The sequence below is a fragment of the Anomaloglossus baeobatrachus genome, chromosome 2 (genome assembly GCF_048569485.1).
Source record: "Anomaloglossus baeobatrachus isolate aAnoBae1 chromosome 2, aAnoBae1.hap1, whole genome shotgun sequence".
Lineage (NCBI taxonomy): Eukaryota > Metazoa > Chordata > Amphibia > Anura > Aromobatidae > Anomaloglossus > Anomaloglossus baeobatrachus.
Window position 1 is genome coordinate 428,812,666 of NC_134354.1, and position 22,559 is coordinate 428,835,224.

At 50.6% G+C, this 22,559-nt stretch overlaps 1 protein-coding gene across 1 annotated transcript in view; it reads left to right on the plus strand.

The window, feature by feature from the left end:
* The window catches only part of MED13 (mediator complex subunit 13), a 196,762-nt gene that overhangs the window by 65,492 nt on the left and 108,711 nt on the right, over positions 1-22,559 (plus strand). Inside the window, exons 6-7 of the mRNA XM_075336235.1 lie at positions 2,352-2,543; positions 2,796-2,958. Coding sequence (XP_075192350.1) covers positions 2,352-2,543; positions 2,796-2,958 — 355 coding nt within the window. The remainder of the gene's footprint in view (positions 1-2,351; positions 2,544-2,795; positions 2,959-22,559) is intronic.

The window sequence follows — 22,559 nt, forward strand, 5'->3', positions numbered from 1 at the left end:
GTATTTACCTTGGTTACCGGTGTCCGCAGCTGTCAGATGCCGGCTCCGTTTATCACGTTCAGTTCCCCTCACTTCCGATCACATGACTTCAATGCCCGCCCATAAACTTCAAGTGACAGGATCCTGCAAAATAACACATGCGTTTTTCTTTGCAAAAACAGGAACCGCTTTTACAGCAAAAAAACGTTCATGACTCATGCTAAAAAACGTAGTGTGAAAGCAGCCTAAGATACACATCGTAACACTATGCTTTTGTAAAGTTCTATAGGAATGCCCACAATGTCAGTGGTTAGCATTGTATCCTTGTAATGCTGGAGCTCTGGGTTCACATCCCACTATGGTCATCTTCTGCAATGAATCTGTATGTTCTCCCCATGCTTGCGTGGGTTTCCTCCGAAACTGCAAAGACCCACTGATAGGGAATTTTACATTGTGAGCCCCAATGGGGACAGTGCTGATGATGTCTGTAAAGTGATGTCGAAATTAATGGCGCTATGTAAGGGAGAAAAGAAAAGAATATCTAAACAGGTTTGTGAATAAATACACACATTAATATTTGTAGATATCCTTAATGGGAGTTTGTCAGCATAATTTGTCAGCAGGTTTTTGCTACCTTATCTGAGAGCAGCATGATATAGGCAAACAGACCCTGATTCGTATCATGTAGTGAGTGCAGAAGTTGTGACACAGAGTTCTTAGATGTCGCAGAGCTCAGAAAGCTAACCCCACCCATGTCAGTTTTCTGTGTACATTGTATAGTGACGGTGAGATGCTAACACTGCTGAGGGCATGGTCAGCCTAGCAGGCTCATTTGCTGTAGTCTTGCTGAGGAGAGCCATAAGATCAAATACTTAATTAACCTCTGTATGCAGAGGATTGTGAGAAGTGTGTTCAATGAAATCGATTCTCTATACATAAGCCAGGTTTTCAGATATAACTAAGATGGCCACTGATGACATCACAGACCCTACCATCAGCATGGATCCACCAGATGATGACAGACCCTCCCATCAGCATCACCATGGATCCATCCATTGACGTCATAGACCCGCCTACGATGATTCCCACCAATCAGCTCATGGACTAACACATTGTTCAACCCACTGACCAACGAACACATCCGGATCCGGACATGCCCCTTTCCAAGGTTATATCAGGGCATGCTTCAGTTGAAATAAAGCAGAGCCTGGGCCGACCTTGGTGGAGGAAAGATGAATATCTGACTGTGTGTCTGATCTCATTTTTCAAGTATGCACTCGATCTACACCAATTAGAATCAGGCAGTAGGCAACTTGTGGAACTTTATAAGCGTTCACCCTGAGGGTATGTGCGCACGTTGCTTTTTACCTGCTTTTTACCTGCTTTTTTGCTGCTTTTTCTTCTGCGCTGTTTAATGCCAAAATGGATGTGTTCTTCTATTCAAGCAAAGTCTATGGGAATTTGGGTTTCTTGTTCACACTATGTTGTTCAAAATGCTGCCTTTTTGTGGCAGGACTTTGGTCAAAAACTCAGCTTTGCAGTGCAAAACCCAAATGGCAAAAACAATTGACATGTTGCTTCTTTGAAAAGCTGAGTTTTTGACCAAAGTTCTGCCACAAAAAGGCAGCATTTTGAACAACATAGTGTGAACAAGAAACCCAAATTCCCATAGACTTTGCTTGAATAGAAGAACACATCCATTTTGGCATTAAACAGCGCAGAAGAAAAAGCAGCAAAAAAGCAGGTAAAAAGCAACGTGCGCACATACCCTAACAGTCTGGGCAGTGATAATCTACTTCTGACAAAATACTCATTGTATTGAAAAAGCACACAGCCTGATAAGTGACACATCCCTGAAATCAGTTGCTCAGCCCCTACCTTACGCTGCCTTCAGATTACATAGCAAAACACTGCTGACAGATTCCCTTTAAGGGTTGGGACCCACATAGATCTATCACCTAATTGATGTACCTCTGTTCATTATAACAGAGGTTATCCAGGCTTATGGTACTGAGGACAAATCTTTTAGGATAGATACTGTTTCCAATCAAATAGGGTCTGACACCCCCCCATGTACCTGCTGTTTTCTGCAGCATACTTGTGAACGGAGCTGATTCATTACAGGTCTGTGCACTGTAGTGTCCATTACTGTGAACAGCAGCTCCGCTCTTCATTGCTTGAAAAAACAGCTGATCATTGCCATTACTTGGTGTTCACCACTGAGCTGATATTTGCGACTTATCCTAAGTTTAGGCCATCCGTTTCGTAAACCTTTCAATGTAGTAATTGATTTGGCTTTTCAGTTATGTGGTGTATGAATGTGATCTGCTAATGTTTTCCGAATATCTCTTTTTTTTCTTCTTTTTCCTTAGCCGGAGTCAGAATGGTGTATCCCGCATGCTTCGTGCTCGTCCCTCAGTCAGACATCCCTACGGTCAGCTCATCCGGGGCCACTCATTGCTCAAACACATGTTTAGGTGTTCAAGTGCCTGCTTCTTCTCGAGATCCAGCCATGTCTTCAGTAACCCTGACACCACCGACTTCCCCAGAAGAAGTTCAAACAAGTAATCTATGTTCTACTCTACATTATGGGATGTGTCTGACTCAGACCCCCACATACAACCACCGCTGTAACAGTGATAGTTTCCTTTCTGGCTTTGGGTATTCTGCTTTTACTCCACTATTACCTGAATAGTGTAAATATTATTATGCCAAATGGTGTAGTTATGGCCCACGTTTATACAGCAGTTTACTTTTTTTTTTTTTCTCCTTTTTCCAATCATTAAAATAATAGTCATGATTTGTATTTTCCACAGTTGATATCCAGTCTGCGCAGAAGTGGATGAAGTTTCCTTCTGTGTCTGATTGCTTCAATTCTGATAGTACGAGCCATCATGGAGGTAAAATACCAAGAAAGTTGGCCAACCAAGTGGTGGATAGAGTTTGGCAAGAGTGCAACATGAACCGATCCCAGAACAAGTAAGGCTAGCATTGTATTCCTGAAGTTTTGTGACACTTGAAGGGAACCTTGCATCAGGTCTTCTCCATGTAAATAAAAAGAATCGCATTATAAAAGCATCCGCAATCTACGCAAGCCCACAGCTCTCCACATCCCATGGGTGGCACTGGTCTGGGCTCGGCGTCTCCTCTCCCCCCGCAATAGCTGATCCTCCTGTCTTGATGGATGTGGATGATGTCTCCTACATCATCCACTCATCACTGCAAATCTGGAGCCTTTACAGCTGAAGCACAGACCTGCTCAGGCGCCTTCACTGTATCCTGCTTCACGACCCATGACGTAGATATCCGTCATGGATCGTGTAAGGTTAATCCCCGCCCCCTGCCGTGGGCAGGCCACGGCGATCCGCACACACAACAGCTGATTTAAACAGCTGACGTGTGCCTGCTAGTTGCGAGTGGAATCTCTTCCACCTGCGACTATTAACCCCTTACATAGCGCTGCCAAAATCTGGCAGCAAGATGTATATGCGTGCCGCCATTATGCTGACTTACCCCGCCCGATCGGAAGTCACGTGACGTGATCACGTGATGTCTACTGGTTGCCATGGTAGCACAGGGTCATGTGATGACGCCTGTAGCTAACGTGAGTCACTTGCTCACTAGAATAGTGCCGGCATTGAAAGTAAAGCAGCAGATCTCTGCTCTGTAGCTGTGACCTGGAGATATGGCAGAGTGATCAGATTGCTGATCGCTATAGCCCCCTAGGGGGACTAGTAAAACAAAAAAAAAAAGTTTTAAATTAAAAAAAAAAACAAAAACCTAAAAGTTAAAATCGCCCCCCCTTTCACTCCATTGAAAATTAAAGGGTTAAAAAAGTACACATTTGGTATAGCCGCGTTCAGAAACACCCGATTTATCAAAATATACAATCAATCAGATAAGGTAAATGGCGTAGCAGCAAAATAATTCCAAAAGCCACAATTATTTGGTCGCCGCAAATTTTGCGCAAAATGCAATAACAGGCGATCAAAACGTAGCATCTGCACAAAAATGGTACCATTAGAAACGTCAGTTCAAGACGCAAAATATAAGCCATCACTGAGCTATAGATCCCGAGAAATGAGAACACTACGGGTTTTGGAAAATGGCGCAAAATGTGCCCCACTTTTTTTTGGATAAGCTTGTGAATTTTTTTTAACCCCTTAGATACAAGTAAACCTATTCATGGTTGGTGTCTACAAACTCGTACTGACCTGAGACATCACACCCATACATTAGTTTTACCATATAGTGAACACCGTGAATAAAATATCCCAAAAACTATTGCGCCATCACACTTTTTTTTTTTTTTTTGCAGTTTTTCCACACTTGAATTTTTTTTTTTTTTGCCGCTTTCCAGTACACTATATGGTAAAACTTATGGTTTCATTTTAAAACTACAACTCTTCCCGCAAAAAACAAGCACTCATATGGCAAGATGGACGGAAAAATAAAAAAGTTACGGATCTCGGAAGAAGGGGAGCAAAAAACAAAAACGCAAAATACCCGGGGGCTGAAGGGGTTAAAGCAGAGTAAAGTACGGTTGCCTCAGGTTAGAGCGAAGCGCGTCTGTACAGGTCTGTGCATCGACTGCGCTGCTTGAAATGTGCAGCAGTGGGTGGATGATAGACAAAATCTATATTTCTTCAGCGCTCTATTGGGAGACCCAGACAATTGGGTGTATAGCTACTGCCTCCGGAGGTCACACAAAGTATTACACTAAAAAGTGTAAGGCCCCTCCCCTTCTGGCTATACACCCCCCGTGGGATCACGGGCTTACCCAGTTTTAGCTTTGTGTGCGAAGGAGGTCATACATCCACGCATAGCTCCACATTGTATAGTCAGCAGTAGCTGCTGACTATCTCGGATGGAAGAAAAGAGGACACATATAGTGTCCCCAGCATGCTCCCTTCTCACCAGATGGTGTTGCAAGGTTGAGGTACCTATTGCTGGTACAGAGGCCGGAGCCCCACAGGCTGTTTTCCTTCCACATCCCCTTGGAGGGCCCTGTGGAAGTGGGATCTGTCGGCCTCCAAGCCCTGAGGCCGGGCTCCATCCACAGACCCAGAAGAACCTGATGGATGTGGAGCACGAGTACTATCAGGGACAAGGCCCTGCATCGGTCAGGTACTCGGTGTCTCCGGCAAGCACAGCACGCTCCGGGCTTGCTGGGCGTTATAGTGCGCCGGGGACATTAGTGATGGGCTTATGTTGCTGCAGCCATGGCTGAGCGACGGGTCATGTTTAGGAACTTGCGCCGACCGCTCATACGGCGGCGGCGCTGATGTGACTTATAGTGCGCCGGGGACTTGGCGCCGACCGCGCTTTTACGGCGGGGGCGCCTGTGACTTTAGTCCCCGGCTTCTGAGGCCTGGCACCGCTTCGTTCCCGCCCCCAGCCCTGCCAGTCAGAGGAGGGGCGGGACGCTGTACAGATCTCAGCGCAGGGAGCTGGAGTCTGCTTTGCATTCTCCAGCCCCCTCTCACTGAACACAGTGAGATGCCGGGTTCCCGCTCTTGGCTGGGGCTCGCCCACGGCCCGCCCCTCTGCACAGGACGTGGAAGAGAAGCCGGCAGCCATTATGGTTTCCACTCTGGGAGAACGGAACCAGGCACAGGTTTTTGAGCGACCTCATACTCGCGCTGGGCGGGCGATAGGCAGTACTGGTCCCACTAATACTGAAGTGGGCTTTTGAACTGTGTGCGGATATGCGATGCAGCACTGTACTGTCGCTATTCTGGGCATACTCTCCTAGATGGCTAGACAAGTGTTCAATGATTAGTCTGCAGTGTTTGTTGGCAGATTTGGCAACAGCAAAGTGCCAAGGCACAAGCTTTCATTGCCGCTTCGTTTGCAGGTGCTGCAATTGGGTTTATTGTCATGCTATACATGCACTATATGTCGTTTTTCTTGGCTAATGCACCTAGTTAAACAGACAATAGCAGCAGTAAGGCAAGGCTGCCAAGGCACAGGCTCTCAATGCTGCTTGATTTGCTTGTACTGCAGTGTTTTTCTGTCATGCTTGTCTGCTATACATTTCCTGTATGTCGCTATCCTTGCCTCATGCTCCTAGTTAACTAGACAACAGCAGCAGTAGAGCAGTGGTGCCAAGGCACCAGCTTGCAAGGCTGCTGCATTTGCATGTGCTGGCAGTGTTTACTGTCATGTTTGTATGCGATACATTCACTGTATGTCGCTATCCTTGTCTCATACTCCTAGATATATAGACAATAGCAGCAGAAGGCCTAATGTGCTAAGCCACAAGTTTCAATGCTGCGTGTACTACATGTGCTGAAGTGTTTACTTGTACTTCAGGCTTGTATGCTATACATTCACTGTATGTCGCTATCCTTGTCTCATACTCCTAGATATATAGACAATAGCAGCAGAAGAGCTAATGTGCCAAGCCACAAGTTTTCAATGCTGCGGGTACTACAGGTGCTGAAGTGTTTACTTGTACTTCGTGCTTGAATGCTATACATTCACTGTATGTCGCTATCCTTGTCTCAAGCTCCTGGATAAATAGACAACAGCAGCAGAAGAGCTAATGTGCCAAGCCACAAGTTTTCAATGCTGCGTGTACTCCATGAGCTGAAGTGTTTATTTGTACTTCATGCTTGTATGATTATTTACTGTGCGGTCGCTATCCTAGGCTATGCACTTAGATAGCTAGACAACAACAGCAGAAAAAGAAAAGGCCAATGAGGACTTTATATGTTGCTTGTACTGCATGTAATACGAGTCTAGGACCCCAGTGCGGGCAATTGCTTGACCGGGGTTTTCGGCTATATGTGGTTAAAAGAACCACCTGTGCTTCCTGTCCAGAGACAGGGACGAAATTGCAGTTTCTTTCCGCTGTTATATTGGCTGTGACTATGGCTGACATCTTACAGTCTGGCAGCCCACGCAGACCTTGGGCAATATAGTTGCAATGCCCCTGGCCACCATGATTTGAGGAGCAGCTCAAGGCTCCAGGGTGGTTTTCACGCGTCCCAGGGGGCAGGCTCCGACACGGACGTCAGTTCAAGAGGGCCTAAGCAGGCTCGCTAGGAATAGCCCTCGACTCCATCAGTGAAAGAGTCAGCTTCGCAGCAGGGGAGATCTCTTTTCTAATATCGCAAGCAATTGCGTACTCGTCTGGCCCTCTGATCCTAGAGATGCAGTCCAGAAACGCAACGCTTTTCACGATAAGCGTTCTCCGACCGTATTAATGAGACACTCTCCTCCCTGATTGGACAAGCGCTAGCCCAGGTCCAAATGTGGATCTCCCGATCTCCAGGCTTGCAGCTGGATCTATAGTTGTAGTGGTGGATGGGGCTTCACGTCAAAATGCCATTGACAGATAGATAGGTTCTGGCCGCGATCTGTCTATGAAGCTATCGGCAGGTCGGTTGCTCCGGCAGTCGCAGCCGTGAAGGCACTCCAAGCTATTTCAGATAGTGTTGCGCAGAGGGACGCTGTCACCGGTACATCTCGGTCTCAGCAGCGTCTGTAATCTCGCAATCGCCGCATGGCGAACCATGCTGTTAAGGCTGTCCGAGACTCTACGAGCCGGACGGCGGTGGCATCGGCCATCTCCGTATTTTTTACGCAGAGCCTAGTGGTTAACAGATTGGATCAGATGCTTCTTCCAACAAAGTGCTTAACCAGGTTGCCTTTATCTAGTGATAGTCTGTTGGTAAGGGTTGAATGAATTCATTCAACTGTCCAAAACGACTCAAAAGGCCCAGAAGGGCATAGATTCCTAGCAGGCTCAAGTACGCCCGGGGAAGGCAGCCGGAGGAATCGCTACCAAAGCGTTTTTTTCTCATAATTTTCAGCCTTCTCACTCCGCAACCGCGGGGAGCAGACTCCCCCGCTTTAGCGACATTTACCTACCACAGGTCAAAGGCCGGTGAGAGAGAGTCAGTTTGTCTCAAACTACCTCTCCGACCGAGCCGAGGCTCTTCTGCAGGCAGGACGAGTGGTAATCCCTGTTCCTCTTCAGGAACCAGTTACGCCTTTTGCTTCGACCTGGTCGTGGTGCCAAGATAGGACGGCTCCTTCCGTCCCGTTCTGGAATTTAAACTGCTTAACAAGCACGTGACAACCAGGCGGTTCCGGAGGGAATCACTCCGCTCCGTCATTGCCTCACTGTCTCAAAGAGTTTTTCCTAACATCCATAGACATTAGGATGCTTATCTCCACGTGCCGATTGCTCCAAGGCACCGGCGTTGGCTACGGGCATATTTCGTTTTGTAGCCCTACCCTTCGGCTGGCGACAGCCCCACGGGTTTTTCACCAAGTTCATGGCAGCAGTGGGAGCAGTCCCGCGCTCTTACGGTCACTCTGTGATCCCTTTCTTGGACAATCTACTTGTCAAGGCACTCTCTTTTAGAAGCATGCCAACACAACCTGAACATGGCGCTGGATCCTTCCCAGAGTTTCGGGGAGGTCTTTGACTTCTTCTAAGTTGAACCCAATCGCTGGCATATCTTGGCATAGAGTTTTCACACTCTCTCAGTGATAGTGAATTCCGCTGGACAAACAGCGTTCACTACAGACGAGGGTGCAGTCTCTCCTTCAAGGAGGCGCCTCATCCAGAGGCGAGCCTTTTCACGCAGTTTCATCTGCGTCCGCATCATTAGAAGATTCTTCGCTAAGGGGAAGGAAGTCGATGTTCCTACACAGTAACGTCCCCCTTTCACAGACGGTCAAAGACCGTCTTCAGAGGAGTCCACTCTTCAACTCAGTGGTCTAGAGCTCTGGGCAGTGTATCTTGCACTGCAAGCTTTCCTGCAGTGGCTGGAATGCAATCAGAACCGAATTCAGTCGGACTATCCACAGCGGTGGCGTACACATTCCGGACGTACAACACTAGGAAGCAAGTCTTCCTCAGTCGCGAGGACGTGGACGCAGGGGAATGGGACCTGCTCCCGTTTGGCTTCAAGAAATCGGTAGCCGCGGGATGAGGACGGACGTCGACATCATGGCGTCTCGGCAACTACAAGGTCTCGATTTTCATGGCGGGAGCTCTGGCGACAGGCGCCTTGGCTCAAGATTGGTCGCAGTTCCAGCTTCCGATTGCTGCCGCACTATTCTCGTCGCCCCAGACTGGCCGAGGAGGTTGTGGTACCGAGATCTGTGGCATCTCACCGTCAGTCGACTGTGAGCATTACGTCAGGGTCACAATGAGACGGGCTCGCCAGCCGCGGTTTGCCAAGATATTCCACAACTCGTGGAAGATATTCTTATCTTGGTGTTTTGCTCAGGGAGTGTATCCCTGGCCATCGGCTTTGCCTACTTTGCCTGCCCTCCTGCACTCTGGTCGGGAAAACGGTTGGTCGCTCGGCTCCCTTTAAGGGCAAGTCTCGGCACTATCCGTGTTGTTTCAGAAGCGTCTAGCACGTCTTCCTAAGGTGCGCACGTTGCTACAGGGAGGGTCATATTGTGCCCCCGTACGAGCGGCCGTTAGATCCATGGGATCTGAACGAGGTACTCGTTGCTCTCCAGAAGCCGCCTTTCGAGCCTCTGATGGGAGTTTCCCCTTTCTCGCCTGTCACAGAAAGTGGCTTTTCTAGGGCGATCACGTTTCTTCGGCGAGTGTATGAGCTGGCAGCTCTGTCATATCAGGCTCCCTTCCTGGTGTTTCACCAGGACTAGGTAGTGTTGCGCTCCATTCAGGAGTTTCTCCCTAAGGTGGTATCCGCGTTTCAGCTTAATCAGGATATATCATTACCTTCATTTTGTCCTCATCCGACTCACCGGTTTGAAACGGGTTTACATTTGTTAGATCTGGTCAGAGGACTCAGAATCTACTTTTCCCGCACGGCGCCTATGCGCCGATCTGATGCACTGTTTGTCCTTGTCGCTGGTACGCGCAAGGGATTGCAGGCTTCTAAAGCCAACATGGCTCGATGGCTCAAAGAACCAATTCTTGAAGCCTACCGTTCTGCTGAGCTTCCGGTTCCATCAGGGCTGAAGGCCCATTCAACCAGAGCCGTGGGTGTGTCCTGGGCATTACGCCACCAGGCTACGGCTCAACAGGTGTGCCAGGCAGCTACCTGGTCGAGTCTGCACATTTTCACCAAACATTATCAGGTGCATACCTATGCTTCGGCGGATGCCGGCCTAGGTAGAAGTGTACTGCAGGCGGCAGTGGCCTCCCCGTAGGGGAGCGCTGTCTTGCAGCCCTATCAAGAGGTATTTATTTACCCACCCAGGGACAGCTTTTGAACGTCCCAATTGTCTGGGTCTCCCAATAGAGCGCTGAAGAAGAAGGGAATTTTGTACTTACCGTAAATTCCTTTTCTTCTAGCTCTTATTGGGAGACCCAGCACCCGCCCTGTTGTCCTTCGGGATTCTTGGTTTGTTGCGGGTACACATGTTATTCATGTTGAACGGTTTGCAGTTCTCCAATGTTATTCGGAGTGAATTTGTTTAAACCAGTTATTGGCTTTCCTCCTTCTTGCTTTGGCACTAAAACTGAGTAAGCCCGTGATCCCACGGGGGGTGTATAGCCAGAAGGGGAGGGGCCTTACACTTTTTAGTGTAATACTTTGTGTGACCTCCGGAGGCAGTAGCTATACACCCAATTGTCTGGGTCTCCCAATAAGAGCTAGAAGAAAAGGAATTTACGGTAAGTACAAAATTCCCTTCGTCCATCAGGACAGGAGGGCCGAATATTGCAGGGAGAGAAGTGGCAAGAATGATTCATAAGTTAGAAGGCAAGGCTCATATAAAGGGTCAATATTGACTTTTAGGATTGCTACTTCCAATATGTAGCACTAGAGTTCAGGTCCTCCTCCTCTGAAGAGGCAATTTCCATATACAGTGGTACCTTGCTTAACGAGTAACCCACTTAATGAGAATTTCGCTTAACAAGCAAAGCTTTCTGTAAATTAGTAACCCGCTTTACAAGAAAGCTTTGCTGTGCGAGCAAAATCCTCACCGCACACACTTCCGGTTCCGTACATCCACCGCGCTCTAACCCACACTTGCAGTCCACACAAACACACACATGTACGCTCAAACACGCACGCACATACTGTATTATGCTCACCTTACCTTCCGTTCCACCGCCGGCCTCATGGTTCTTGTAGTTCCCCGGTACATCGCGATGTCCTCGCGGCGAACTACAGGACCCAGGAGGCCGGCGATGAAACGGAAGGTACACATATTATATGCTCACCTTACCTTCCGTTCCACCGCCGGCCTCATGGTACTTGTAGTTCGCCGCGAGGACGCCGCAATGTACCCGGGAACTACAAGAACCATGAGGCCAGCGGTGGAACGGAAGGTAAGGTGAGCATATAATATGTGTACCTTCTGTTTCATCACCGGCCTCCTGGGTCCTGTAGTTCGCCGCTCCACTCCACTCCAGGCTGTGCATCGGCATCCATAGCGACGAAGCAGGAACTTCCTGTCACCGCTACTCAAAAGCAGTGCGCTGGCCAATCAGAGGCAAGCGGGTCTGCCTTTGACGTCAGCGCTCTGGCTGCGGAAGTTCCTCCCTCGTCGTTATGGTAACCTGATACACAGCCCGGCCCCGTACTAGAGAACAGCAAGTCCCAGGAGACGGGCGATGGAACGGAAAGTAAGGTGAGCATATAATATGTGCGTGCTTGTGTGTTTGTATGTGTTTGTGTGCGTTTGTGCATGTGTGGAATGATAGAATAGGGGACCAGGACGGGACATTTAACAAGTTGTGGAACGAATCGTCTGCATTGCAATGATTTCCTATGGGAAATCTTGCTTTGCTGAACGAGTAACTTGGTTAACAAGCACAGTCCCAGAACGGATTGTTCTCGTTAAGGAAGGTTCCACTGTACAAGCAAAATTCGGGCACAGCCATCGGACCAGAATCCTCCAATTTAGCATTTGTCACAGGAGGATTTTAAAGGGTATTTTCATAGATGTGTATTTAAGCTAGAGGGCTGATACACCGATTGCTAAAGAGGGCTTAATGGTGGTGCTTTGAGTTTATATGGGGAAGACCCGGTGACCGGTTCTCTTTTTTAACTGCTCTGTGACGCAACCAATTTTTGTTTTTGCATTTTAGTTTTTTGGGGGTTTTTTCCTTCCTTTCTTCCCAGAGCGATAACTTTTGTTTAATCTCTCCACATAGACATATAGGGGCTTCTGTATTTTTAAATAAACCATTCATTTTACCATATAGAATACTGAAGAATGGGGGAAAAATTCCAAATGGGGAGAAATTTTGAAAAAAAGCCAAATCTCACATTTTTTGAGGGGGGTGGGGGGAATTGTTTGAGTGTACATTTTGTGGTAAAAATGACGTCGCAAAGTGATTCTCCACTTCATTCCAAATACAGAGATGCCAAATGTCCATTTTTCTTTATTTTACCTTTTTTTTTTTTTTTTTTTTTTTTTTTTTAATTTTGGTAGTGTTGGCAAAAAAAAATCAGAAGTTAAAAAAAATAAATAAAAATTAGGGCTTGTTTCACCATTATCCAAAACCCGTACTGCTTTCGTTTTCTTTGTCGCTCTATTGGGAGACCCAGACAATTGGGTGTATAGGCTATGCCTCCGGAGGCCGCACAAAGTATTACACTCAAAAGTGTTAAGCCCCTCCCCTTCTGCCTATACACCCCCCGTGCTCCCACGGGCTCCTCAGTTTTTTTGCTTTGTGCGAAGGAGGCAGACCTGCACACATAGCTCCACAGATTGGTCAGCAGCAGCTGCTGACCAGGTCGGATGGAAGAAAAGTGGGCCCATATAGGGCCCCCAGCATGCTCCCTTCTCACCCCACTCTTGTCGGCGGTGTTGTTAAGGTTGAGGTATCCATTGCGGGTACGGAGGCTGGAGCCCACATGCTGTTTTCCTTCCCCATCCCCCTCAGGGCTCTGGGCGAAGTGGGATCCTATCGGTCTCCAGGCACTGAGACCGTGCATCATCCACAACTCCTGTGGAGCCTGCTGGATAGGAGCCGGGTACCGTTCAGGGACATGGCCCTGCTACTTGAAGGTACTCTGTATCCCTGTGGGGACCGCGCACGGCAACACCTCAGCTTTGCTGGGTGTGCTAGTGCACCGGGGACCGCGGCGCTGACTGGGTTAAACTGTGCCATTACACACTCAGCGTCGCTGAGTGTGTTTATATGTAGGGGCTACCGCGCTAACCGCCGCTGCCATGGGAAACTGCGGCGCGGCTGGGACTTGTAGTTCGCCGGGGACTTCGGCGCCGGCCGCGCTTTTACGGCGGCCACGCTTATACTCGAGTCCCCGGCTTTCTTGCGGCCTAGTTTCCTTTTCTCCCGCCCCCAGCCCTGACAGGCAGGGGAAGGGCGGGACGCTGCACGGAACGAGCAGCACTGAGGGCTGGAGTATGATTTCCATACTCCACTCCCCTCACTGTGCACAGTGTGAGCACCAGTTCCCGCACTTTCTCGGCCACGCCCACGGCTCCCTCCTCTCGTCAGGACGCCGCAGCCATTCCTGTCAGCTCCTCCGACGCTGCAGAGAGGGACAAACCCTGGGAGACCCAGACACGGTCTCTGGTGGCCTCACAACCGCTTTAAAGCGGGTGGTAAGCAGCACCTGTTGGTGCTAGCCCCATGGTGCTGTAGTGTATTGATACATTATTTGTTTATAGTATACTCTTTCACTGTATGAGCACAGTTCATTCTGGCTATATACCCTATTGTGTTACTCAGGGAAAACAATAGCATGGCGCCCACAAAGGCAGGGGTGCCAAAACACAGGCTTATTATGCTGCCTGCGCCGTTTGTACGACCCAGCTGCCGGCAGGTTCCACTGACCCTCATTGTGTGCAATGTTCGGCCCCTGTGGCACTTCTTCAGCCAGAGCCTCTGCTAAGAGGGGCCCAGGGGGAGCCACCTGCTGACACTGTCCAGGTGACGGGGACTGAGTTTGCAAAACTCTCTGAGACTATGGCTAAGATACTAGAAGCCTTGCAGTCCAGGCCGGTATCTCAGCAAAGGGACTCTGTTGAATCATTGTTCCCTGGCCCCCCTCAGTTGGACCAACAATGTCCTCCCGGGGTATCTCATACATCCCAGGCTGAGGGTTCTGACTTAGACCCCAGTCCCAGACCGACTAAGCGGGCTCGCTTAGAATTTCCCTCGACATCATATTGTTCAGGGTCTCAGCGGGGGGAATCTCTAGTTGATGATGCGGAGACAGCTGATCAGGATTCTGATCCTGAGGGCGCTCTCAATCTTAATACTCCAGACGGGGACGCCATAGTGAACGATCTTATTGCGTCCATCAATCAAATGCTGGATATTTCTCCCTCAACTCCTCCGGCGGAGGACTAAGTTTCTCAGCAGGAGAAATTCCGTTTCAGGTTCCCCAAGCGTACACCGAGTATGTTTCTAGACCACTCTGATTTCAGAGAGGCAGTCCAGAATCACCATGCTTGTCCAGATAAGCGTTTTTTCTAAGCGCCTTAAGGATACACGTTATCCTTTTCCCCCTGACGTGGTTAAAGGTTGGACTCAGTGTCCCAAAGTGGATCCTCCAATCTCCAGACTGGCGGCTAGATCCATACTTGCAGTGGAAGATGGGGCCTCGCTCAAAGATGCCACTGACAGGCAGATGGAGCTCTGGTTGAAATCCATCTATGAAGCTATCGGAGCTTCTTTTGCCCCAGCATTCGCAGCCGTATGGGCGCTACAAGCTATCTCAGCAGGTCAAGCGCAAATTGAAGCAGCCACATGCACGTCCGCGCCACAAGTGGCATCCATTACCACCCAGACCTCGGCATTTGCGTCTTACGCTATTAATGCTGTCCTGGACTCTGCGAGCCGTACGGCGGTTGCGGCCGCCAATTCGGTGGTACTCCGCAGGGCCTTGTGGTTACGGGAATGGAAGGCAGATTCTGCTTCCAAAAAGCGCTTAACCAGTTTGCCAATTTCTGGCGACAGGCTGTTTGGCGAGCGTTTGGATGAAATCATCAAACAATCCAAGGGAAAGGATACATCCATACCCCAACAGAGGAGAGGGCAGTCGAGGTTTCGGTCCTTTCGGGGCGAGGGCAGGTCCCAATTCTCCTCGTCCAAAAGGTCTCAGAAAGAACAAAGGAACTCTGATGCATGGCGGTCTAAGTCACGTCCTAAAAAGACCACCGGAGGCGCCGCTAACAAAGCGGCTTCCTCATGACTTTCGACCTCCTCTAGCAGCATCCTCGGTCGGTGGCAGGCTCTCCCGCTTTTGCGACACCTGGCTGCCACAAATAAAAGACCGCTGGGTGAGAGACATTCTGTCTCACGGTTACAAGATAGAGTTCACCTCTCGTCCCCCGACTCGATTCTTCAGGTCATCCCCGCCTCCCGAGCGAGCCGAGGCTCTTCTGCAGGCGCTGCGCACTCTGAAGGCAGAAGGAGTGGTGATCCCTGTTCCTCTCCAGCAACAGAGCCACGGTTTTTACTCCAACTTGTTTGTGGTCCCAAAGAAGGACGGGTCTTTCCGCCCGGTCCTGGACCTGAAACTGCTCAACAAACACGTAAAGACCAGGCGGTTCCGGATGGAATCCCTCCGCTCCGTCATCGCCTCAATGTCCCAAGGAGATTTCCTTGCATCGATCGATATCAAAGATGCTTATCTCCACGTACCGATTGCTCCAGAACACCAGCGCTTCTTGCGCTTCGCCATAGGAAACGAACAGCTGCAATTCGTGGCACTGCCGTTCGGCCTGGCAACAGCCCCACGGGTTTTTACCAAGGTTATGGCTACTGTAGTAGCGCTCCTACACTCGCAGGGTTACTCGACGCTACCCTGGAGACTCTCCAGGGTTTCGGGTGGATCATCAATTTTCCAAAGTCAAATCTGACACCGGCCCAATCACTGACGTATCTTGGCATGGAGTTTCATACCCTCTCAGCGATAGTGAAGCTTCCGCTGATCAAGCAGCAGTCACTACAGAAAGGGGGTACAATCTCTCCTTCAAGGCCAGTCACACCCCTTGAGGCGCCTCATGCACTTCCTGGGGAAGATGGTGGCAGCAATGGAGGCAGTCCCTTTCGCGCAGTTTCACCTGCGTCCCCTTCAATGGGACATCCTACGCAAATGGGACAGGAAGCCGACGTCCCTCGACAGGACCGTCTCCCTCTCTCAGGCGACCAAAGCTTCCCTTCGGTGGTGGCTTCTTCCCACTTCATTATCGAAGGGGAAATCCTTCCTACCCCCATCCTGGGAAGTAGTCACGACGGACGCGAGTCTGTCAGGGTGGGGAGCGGTTTTTCTCCACCACAGGGCTCAGGGTACGTGGACCCAGCAAGAGTCCTCGCTTCAGATCAATGTTCTGGAAATACGGGCAGTGTATCTTGCCCTGAAAGCGTTCCAGCAGTGGCTGGAAGGCAAGCAGATCCGAATTCAGTCGGACAATTCCACAGCGGTGGCATACATCAACCACCATGGCGGCACACGCAGCCGGCAAGCCTTCCAGGAAGTCCGGCGGATTTTGATGTGGGTGGAAGCCACGGCCTCCACCATATCCGCAGTTCACATCCCAGGCGTGGAAAACTGGGAAGCAGATTATCTCAGTCGCCAGGGCATGGACGCAGGGGAATGGTCCCTTCGCCCGGACGTGTTTCAGGAGATCTGTTGCCACTGGGGGGTGCCGGACGTCGACCTCATGGCGTCCCGGCACAACAACAAGGTACCAATGTTCATGGCACGGTCTCAAGATCCCAGAGCTATGGCGGCAGACGCCTTAGTTCAGGATTGGTCGCAGTTTCAGCTCCCTTATGTGTTTCCTCCGCTGGCACTGTTGCCCAGAGTGTTACGCAAGATCAGGGCCGACTGCCGCCGCGCCATCCTCGTCGCTCCAGACTGGCCGAGGAGGTCGTGGTACCCGGATCTGTGGCATCTCACGGTCGGCCAACCGTGGGCACTACCAGACCGAACAGACTTGCTATCTCAAGGGCCGTTTTTCCATCTGAATTCTGCGGCCCTCAACCTGACTGTGTGGCCATTGAGTCCTGGATCCTAGCGTCTTCAGGGTTATCTCAAGACGTCATTGCCACTATGAGACAGGCTAGGAAACCAACGTCCGCCAAGATCTATCACAGGACGTGGAAAATTTTTCTGTCGTGGTGCTCTGCTCAGGGTTTTTCTCCCTGGCCATTTGCATTACCTACTTTTCTGTCCTTCCTTCAATCTGGACTGGAAAAGGGTTTGTCGCTCGGCTCCCTTAAGGGACAAGTCTCAGCGCTCTCTGTGTTTTTCCAGAAGCGCCTAGCCAGACTTCCACAGGTACGCACGTTCCTGCAGGGGGTTTGTCACATAGTTCCACCTTACAAGCGGCCGTTAGAACCCTGGGATCTAAACAGGGTGCTGATGGTTCTTCAGAAACCACCATTCGAGCCAATGAGAGATATTTCCCTCTCACGACTTTCGCAGAAAGTGGTTTTTCTAGTAGCAGTCACTTCTCTTCGGAGAGTGTCTGAGCTAGCAGCGTTGTCGTGCCAAGCCCCTTTCCTGGTGTTTCACCAGGACAAGGTGGTTCTACGTCCGGTTCCGGAATTTCTCCCTAAGGTGGTATCCCCCTTTCATCTCAATCAGGATATTTCCTTACCTTCTTTTTATCCTCATCCAGTTCACCAATGTGAAAAGGATTTGCACTTGTTAGATTTGGTGAGAGCACTCAGACTCTACATTTCTCGTACGGCGCCCCTGCGCCGCTCGGATGCACTCTTTGTCCTTGTCGCTGGCCAGCGTAAAGGGTCACAGGCTTCCAAATCAACCCTGGCTCGGTGGATCAAGGAGCCAATTATCGAAGCTTACCGTTCGGCTGGGCTTCCGGTTCCCTCAGGGCTGAAGGCCCATTCTACCAGAGCCGTGGGCGCGTCCTGGGCTTTGAGGCACCAGGCTACGGCTCAGCAGGTGTGTCAGGCGGCTACCTGGTCGAGCCTGCACACTTTCACGAAGCACTATCAGGTGCATACCTATGCTTCGGCGGATGCCAGCCTAGGTAGACGAGTCCTTCAGGCGGCGGTTGCCCACCTGTAGGAAAGGGCTGTTTTACGGCTCTCTTACGAGGTATTATTTTACCCACCCAGGGACTGCTTTTGGACGTCCCAATTGTCTGGGTCTCCCAATAGAGCGACAAAGAAGAAGGGAATTTTGTTTACTTACCGTAAATTCCTTTTCTTCTAGCTCTAATTGGGAGACCCAGCACCCGCCCCTGTTTTTTTGTGTACACATGTTGTTCATGTTGAATGGTTTTCAGTTCTCCGATATTCCTTCGGATTGAAGTTACTTTAAACCAGTTTTTAATTCTTTTTCCTCCTTCTTGCTTTTGCACCAAAACTGAGGAGCCCGTGGGAGCACGGGGGGTGTATAGGCAGAAGGGGAGGGGCTTAACACTTTTGAGTGTAATACTTTGTGCGGCCTCCGGAGGCATAGCCTATACACCCAATTGTCTGGGTCTCCCAATTAGAGCTAGAAGAAAAGGAATTTACGGTAAGTAAACAAAATTCCCTTCTTTAGGCCATTAAAGCTGTATGAGGATTAATTTTTGCAGGGTTAGACTGTTTTTATTGGTAACATTTTGGGCTAGATATGACATTTTGATCGCATGGCACACATTTTTTTGTTACAAGTGAAAAGGTTTTGGTACCGTGTTAGCCAGTTGAGAAATTATTGAATGTTCTCAGTGAGAGGAACAAAATTATAATCTTGTGATACCTTTTAATGGCTAACTAAAATAAAATAATCCCAAGATTATAATTTCTTCATCGTTCCTTATGGGAGACCCAGACCATGGGGTGTATAGCTTCTGCCTCCGGAGGACACACAAAGTACTACACTAAAAAGTGTAGCTCCTCCCTCCGAGCATATACACCCCCTGGATGACCAAATCTAGCCAGTTCAATGCATTGTGTTCAGGAGGATCACACATGCATTTTCATCTGATTTTTGATTTTTAAGAGTTGGAAGAAAAGCGGGTCCAAGCTGGACCCCCGGCATGTCCCTTCTCACCCCACTGTGTCGGCGGTGCTGTTAAGGTTGATTTCAAGGTTGGAGCCTTTACATGCCGCGCTCCTTCACCATCCCTCGGGCTCTGGCTTGAAGTGGGAGCCAGCACGGTTCTCACTGCTTTGCTCTCAGGACCCTGCCGGACGGAGCACTCATCCCTCAGGGACCTGGCCCTGCGTCTCCCAAGCTAAGTATTGAGACGTTATTGTCAGGGGGTCCCTTGCATTTTTTATTGTTGGGGAGAGTGTGTTAGTTATTTTGGTGACATTTCCGGCCGGTTCTCTGGTTTTCCCCTGAGAACCGCGCCGAGGGTGCCTGCTCGCCGGTCGCACTGTAAAATTTAGTCCCCGGCTTCAGCTGCGGCCTACTTTCGGTTTCACTGCCCCTGCACGTCAGTCAGGCAGAGGGACAGTGCGGCGCTGCCCACCGGCCATTCAGCAGAGGGGAGGACACTCCTCTCTGAGGAGATGTTTCCCTCCCCTGTATATCCCCTTGGCCCTCCGGTTCCCGCTCTTGGACTAGGCCCCGCCCCCCCTCCTCACTCCGGCGCCATTTTATCAGCGTTCTCACACTGATCGGCGCTGGCTGCTGCATCTCTGCAACCTGTCTGGGGGTCTGAGTTGTGGGATCCGGAGGGCACACAAATCGGTCTGGTAAGCCAAAACCTCTGGTTGTGGACTTTATTATACACTCTCTGGGGGTCATTCTGAAGGAGTGTGTTCTTACTGCAGAGCCCCCACCTCAGCAGCATGTCTCACACTAGGAGCAAGGCTGCAAGGCTGTACTCAATATGCACTGCATGTAAGCTCGTACTGCCTGAACCGAGCACATATCCTCATTGTGATGCCTGCTCTAACATGGTGGTGCCTCAGCCTGGAGTCCCCCAGTGGTCCCTCAGGCTGCTCCGGCCCCGGTGGTTGAACCCCCGGCTTGGGTAGAATTGTTTACTAAGTCTATCTCCCAGTCCTTTGCTGACTCCATGGGAGAGCTGCCCCGGACTCTGCTGAGCATGCATCAGCCCCCTTCACAGGGTGCCTCTGCTGCTTCGGCTCGCTCTCCAGAGCTCACAGAGGATTCTTCATCTGCTCCCAAACCCCGTCCTCTTAAAAGGAAACGCAGGGACCCCTCTCCTTCCTCGTCCCGCGGCTCCGATTCACGAGCCGATTCGCAGGACGAGGAGGATGTCTTTACTGGGGGCTCGGACGCTACCTCTATGTGCCCCATTGATCTGACTGAGGGGGATGCAGATGTTAGTGATTTGATTGCGTCCATTAATACTGTTCTGGACCTCAATCCGCCAGTATCAGAGGAGCAACCCTCTCTGGCAGAAAAGCACCAGTTTACTTTGCCTAAGAGACCAAGGAGTGTGTTCTTTAACCACTGCAGTTTTCAGACCACTGTGTCCAAGCCCAGAGCCTGTCCTGACAAACGCTTTCCTAAGCGTGGTTCTGATGACCGTTTTCCTTTTCCACCAGAGGTGGTCAAGGAGTGGGCTCTCTCACCAAAGGTGGACCCTCCGGTGTCTAGACTCTCAGCCCGGACAGTTGTATCTGTGGCTGATGGCACCTCACTCAAGGATCCCACTGACCGCCAGGTTGACCTGGCCAAGTCTGTCTATGAGGCGACAGGGGCCTCGTTCTCCCCATCTTTTGCAGCAGTGTGGGCTCTCAAAGCCATCTCTGCTTCTCTGGAGGAGATGCATACCCTCACTAGGGACTCTATGCCTGAATTGGTTGCTTTAACTTCCCAGGCTTCAGCCTTTTCAGCCTACGCCATGTCTGCCATGCTGGAGGCCTCTCACCGCACTGCGGTGGCCTCCGCCAATTCCCTCGCTATCCGCAGGATCTTGTGGCTTCGTGAGTGGAAGGCGGATGCTTCCTCAAAGAAGTACCTTGCTGGACTCCCATTTGCTGGGTCCAGGCTGTTCGGTGAACAGCTGGATGAAATTATTAAGGAGGCTACTGGCGGGAAGAGTACTTCCTTGCCACAGACTAAAGCCAGGAAACCTGTCCAGGGCAGGAACCAGTCGAGGTTTCGTTCCTTTCGTTCCTCTAACTGGTCATCCTCTAAGCCCTCGGCCTCGTCCACTAACTCTGCCAAGGACCAGAAGCCCACCTGGCGCAAGAAGCCGCGTCCACAAGGGTCCGCAGGAGCTGCTGCCACCAAGGCAGCCTCCTCTTGACTATCTGGCCGAGCCAGCAACGTCCTTGGTCGGTGGCAGGCTCTCCCACTTTGGCGACGTGTGGTTTCAAAACGTCTCCGACCAGTGGGTGCGGGATATCATCTCCCACGGCTACAGGATAGAGTTCTCTTCCAGCCCGCCAAACAGATTTTTTCTGTCCACTCCCCCCTGCTCCAAGGCCGCCGCCTTCTCTCAGGCCGTGGCATCCTTGCAGGCCAACGGAGTAATTGTGCCGGTTCCCGCCAGGGAACGGTTCAGAGGTTTCTATTCAAATCTCTTCCTAGTCCCCAAAAAGGACGGTTCCTTCCGGCCCATCCTGGATCTCAAGCTTCTCAACAAGCATGTTCAGGTGCGGCATTTTCGCATGGAGTCTCTGCGATCAGTCATTGCCTCAATGACCCAAGGAGATTTCCTGGCATCCATCGACATCAGAGATGCCTATCTGCATGTGCCAATTGCAGTTTCACACCAGCGTTGGCTACGTTTTGCAATCGGAGAGGAACATTTCCAATTCGTGGCTCTCCCCTTCGGGTTAGCCAAGGCCCCTCGAGTATTCACCAAGGTCATGGCAGCAGTGGTTGCGGTCCTGCACCTCCAGGGGTTGGCAGTAATTCCTTACCTGGACGACCTTCTTGTCAAGGCTTCATCCAGCGCAGACTGTCAGCGGAGTGTCTCGCTCACTCTCGCCACTCTTGTTCAATTCGGGTGGCTTGTCAATCTGCCCAAGTCCACTCTGACCCCGACCCAAAAACTCACGTACCTAGGGATGCAATTCGAAACTCTGCCGGCACTTGTCAAGCTGCCCTTAGTGAAACAGCAGTCCCTCCATCTGGCGGTGCGCTCTCTGTTGAGGCCCCGCCGTCACTCCATCAGGCACCTTATGCAGGTGCTGGGTCAGATGGTGGCGTCAATGGAAGCGGTTCCCTTTGCCCAGTTCCATCTGCGTCCTCTGCAGCTGGACATTCTCCGCTGTTGGGACAAGCGGATTTCTTCCTTGCACAGGTTGGTGGCTCTGTCGCCACAAGCCAGGAGCTCTCTTCAGTGGTGGCTTCGGCCTCTCTCTCTGTCTCAGGGACGCTGCTTTCTGACCCCGTCCTGGGTGATCCTCACCACGGATGCCAGTCTTTCCGGCTGGGGAGCAGTATTTCTCCACCACCGAGCACAGGGCATTTGGACTCCGTCCGAATCAGTCCTCTCGATGTGCTGGAAATCAGAGCTGTGCTCCTAGCTCTCGTAGCCTTTCACCACCTGTTGGCGGGCAAGCACATTCGAGTCCAGTCAGACAACGCGACAGCAGTTGCCTACATCAATCACCAGGGCGGGACTCGCAGCCGCCTGGCAATGTTGGAGGTTCAACGCATCCTGCAGTGGACGGAGGACTCCAAGTCCACCATATCCGCAGTCCATATCCCAGGCGTGGAAAACTGGGAGGCAGATTATCTCAGCCGTCAAACCGT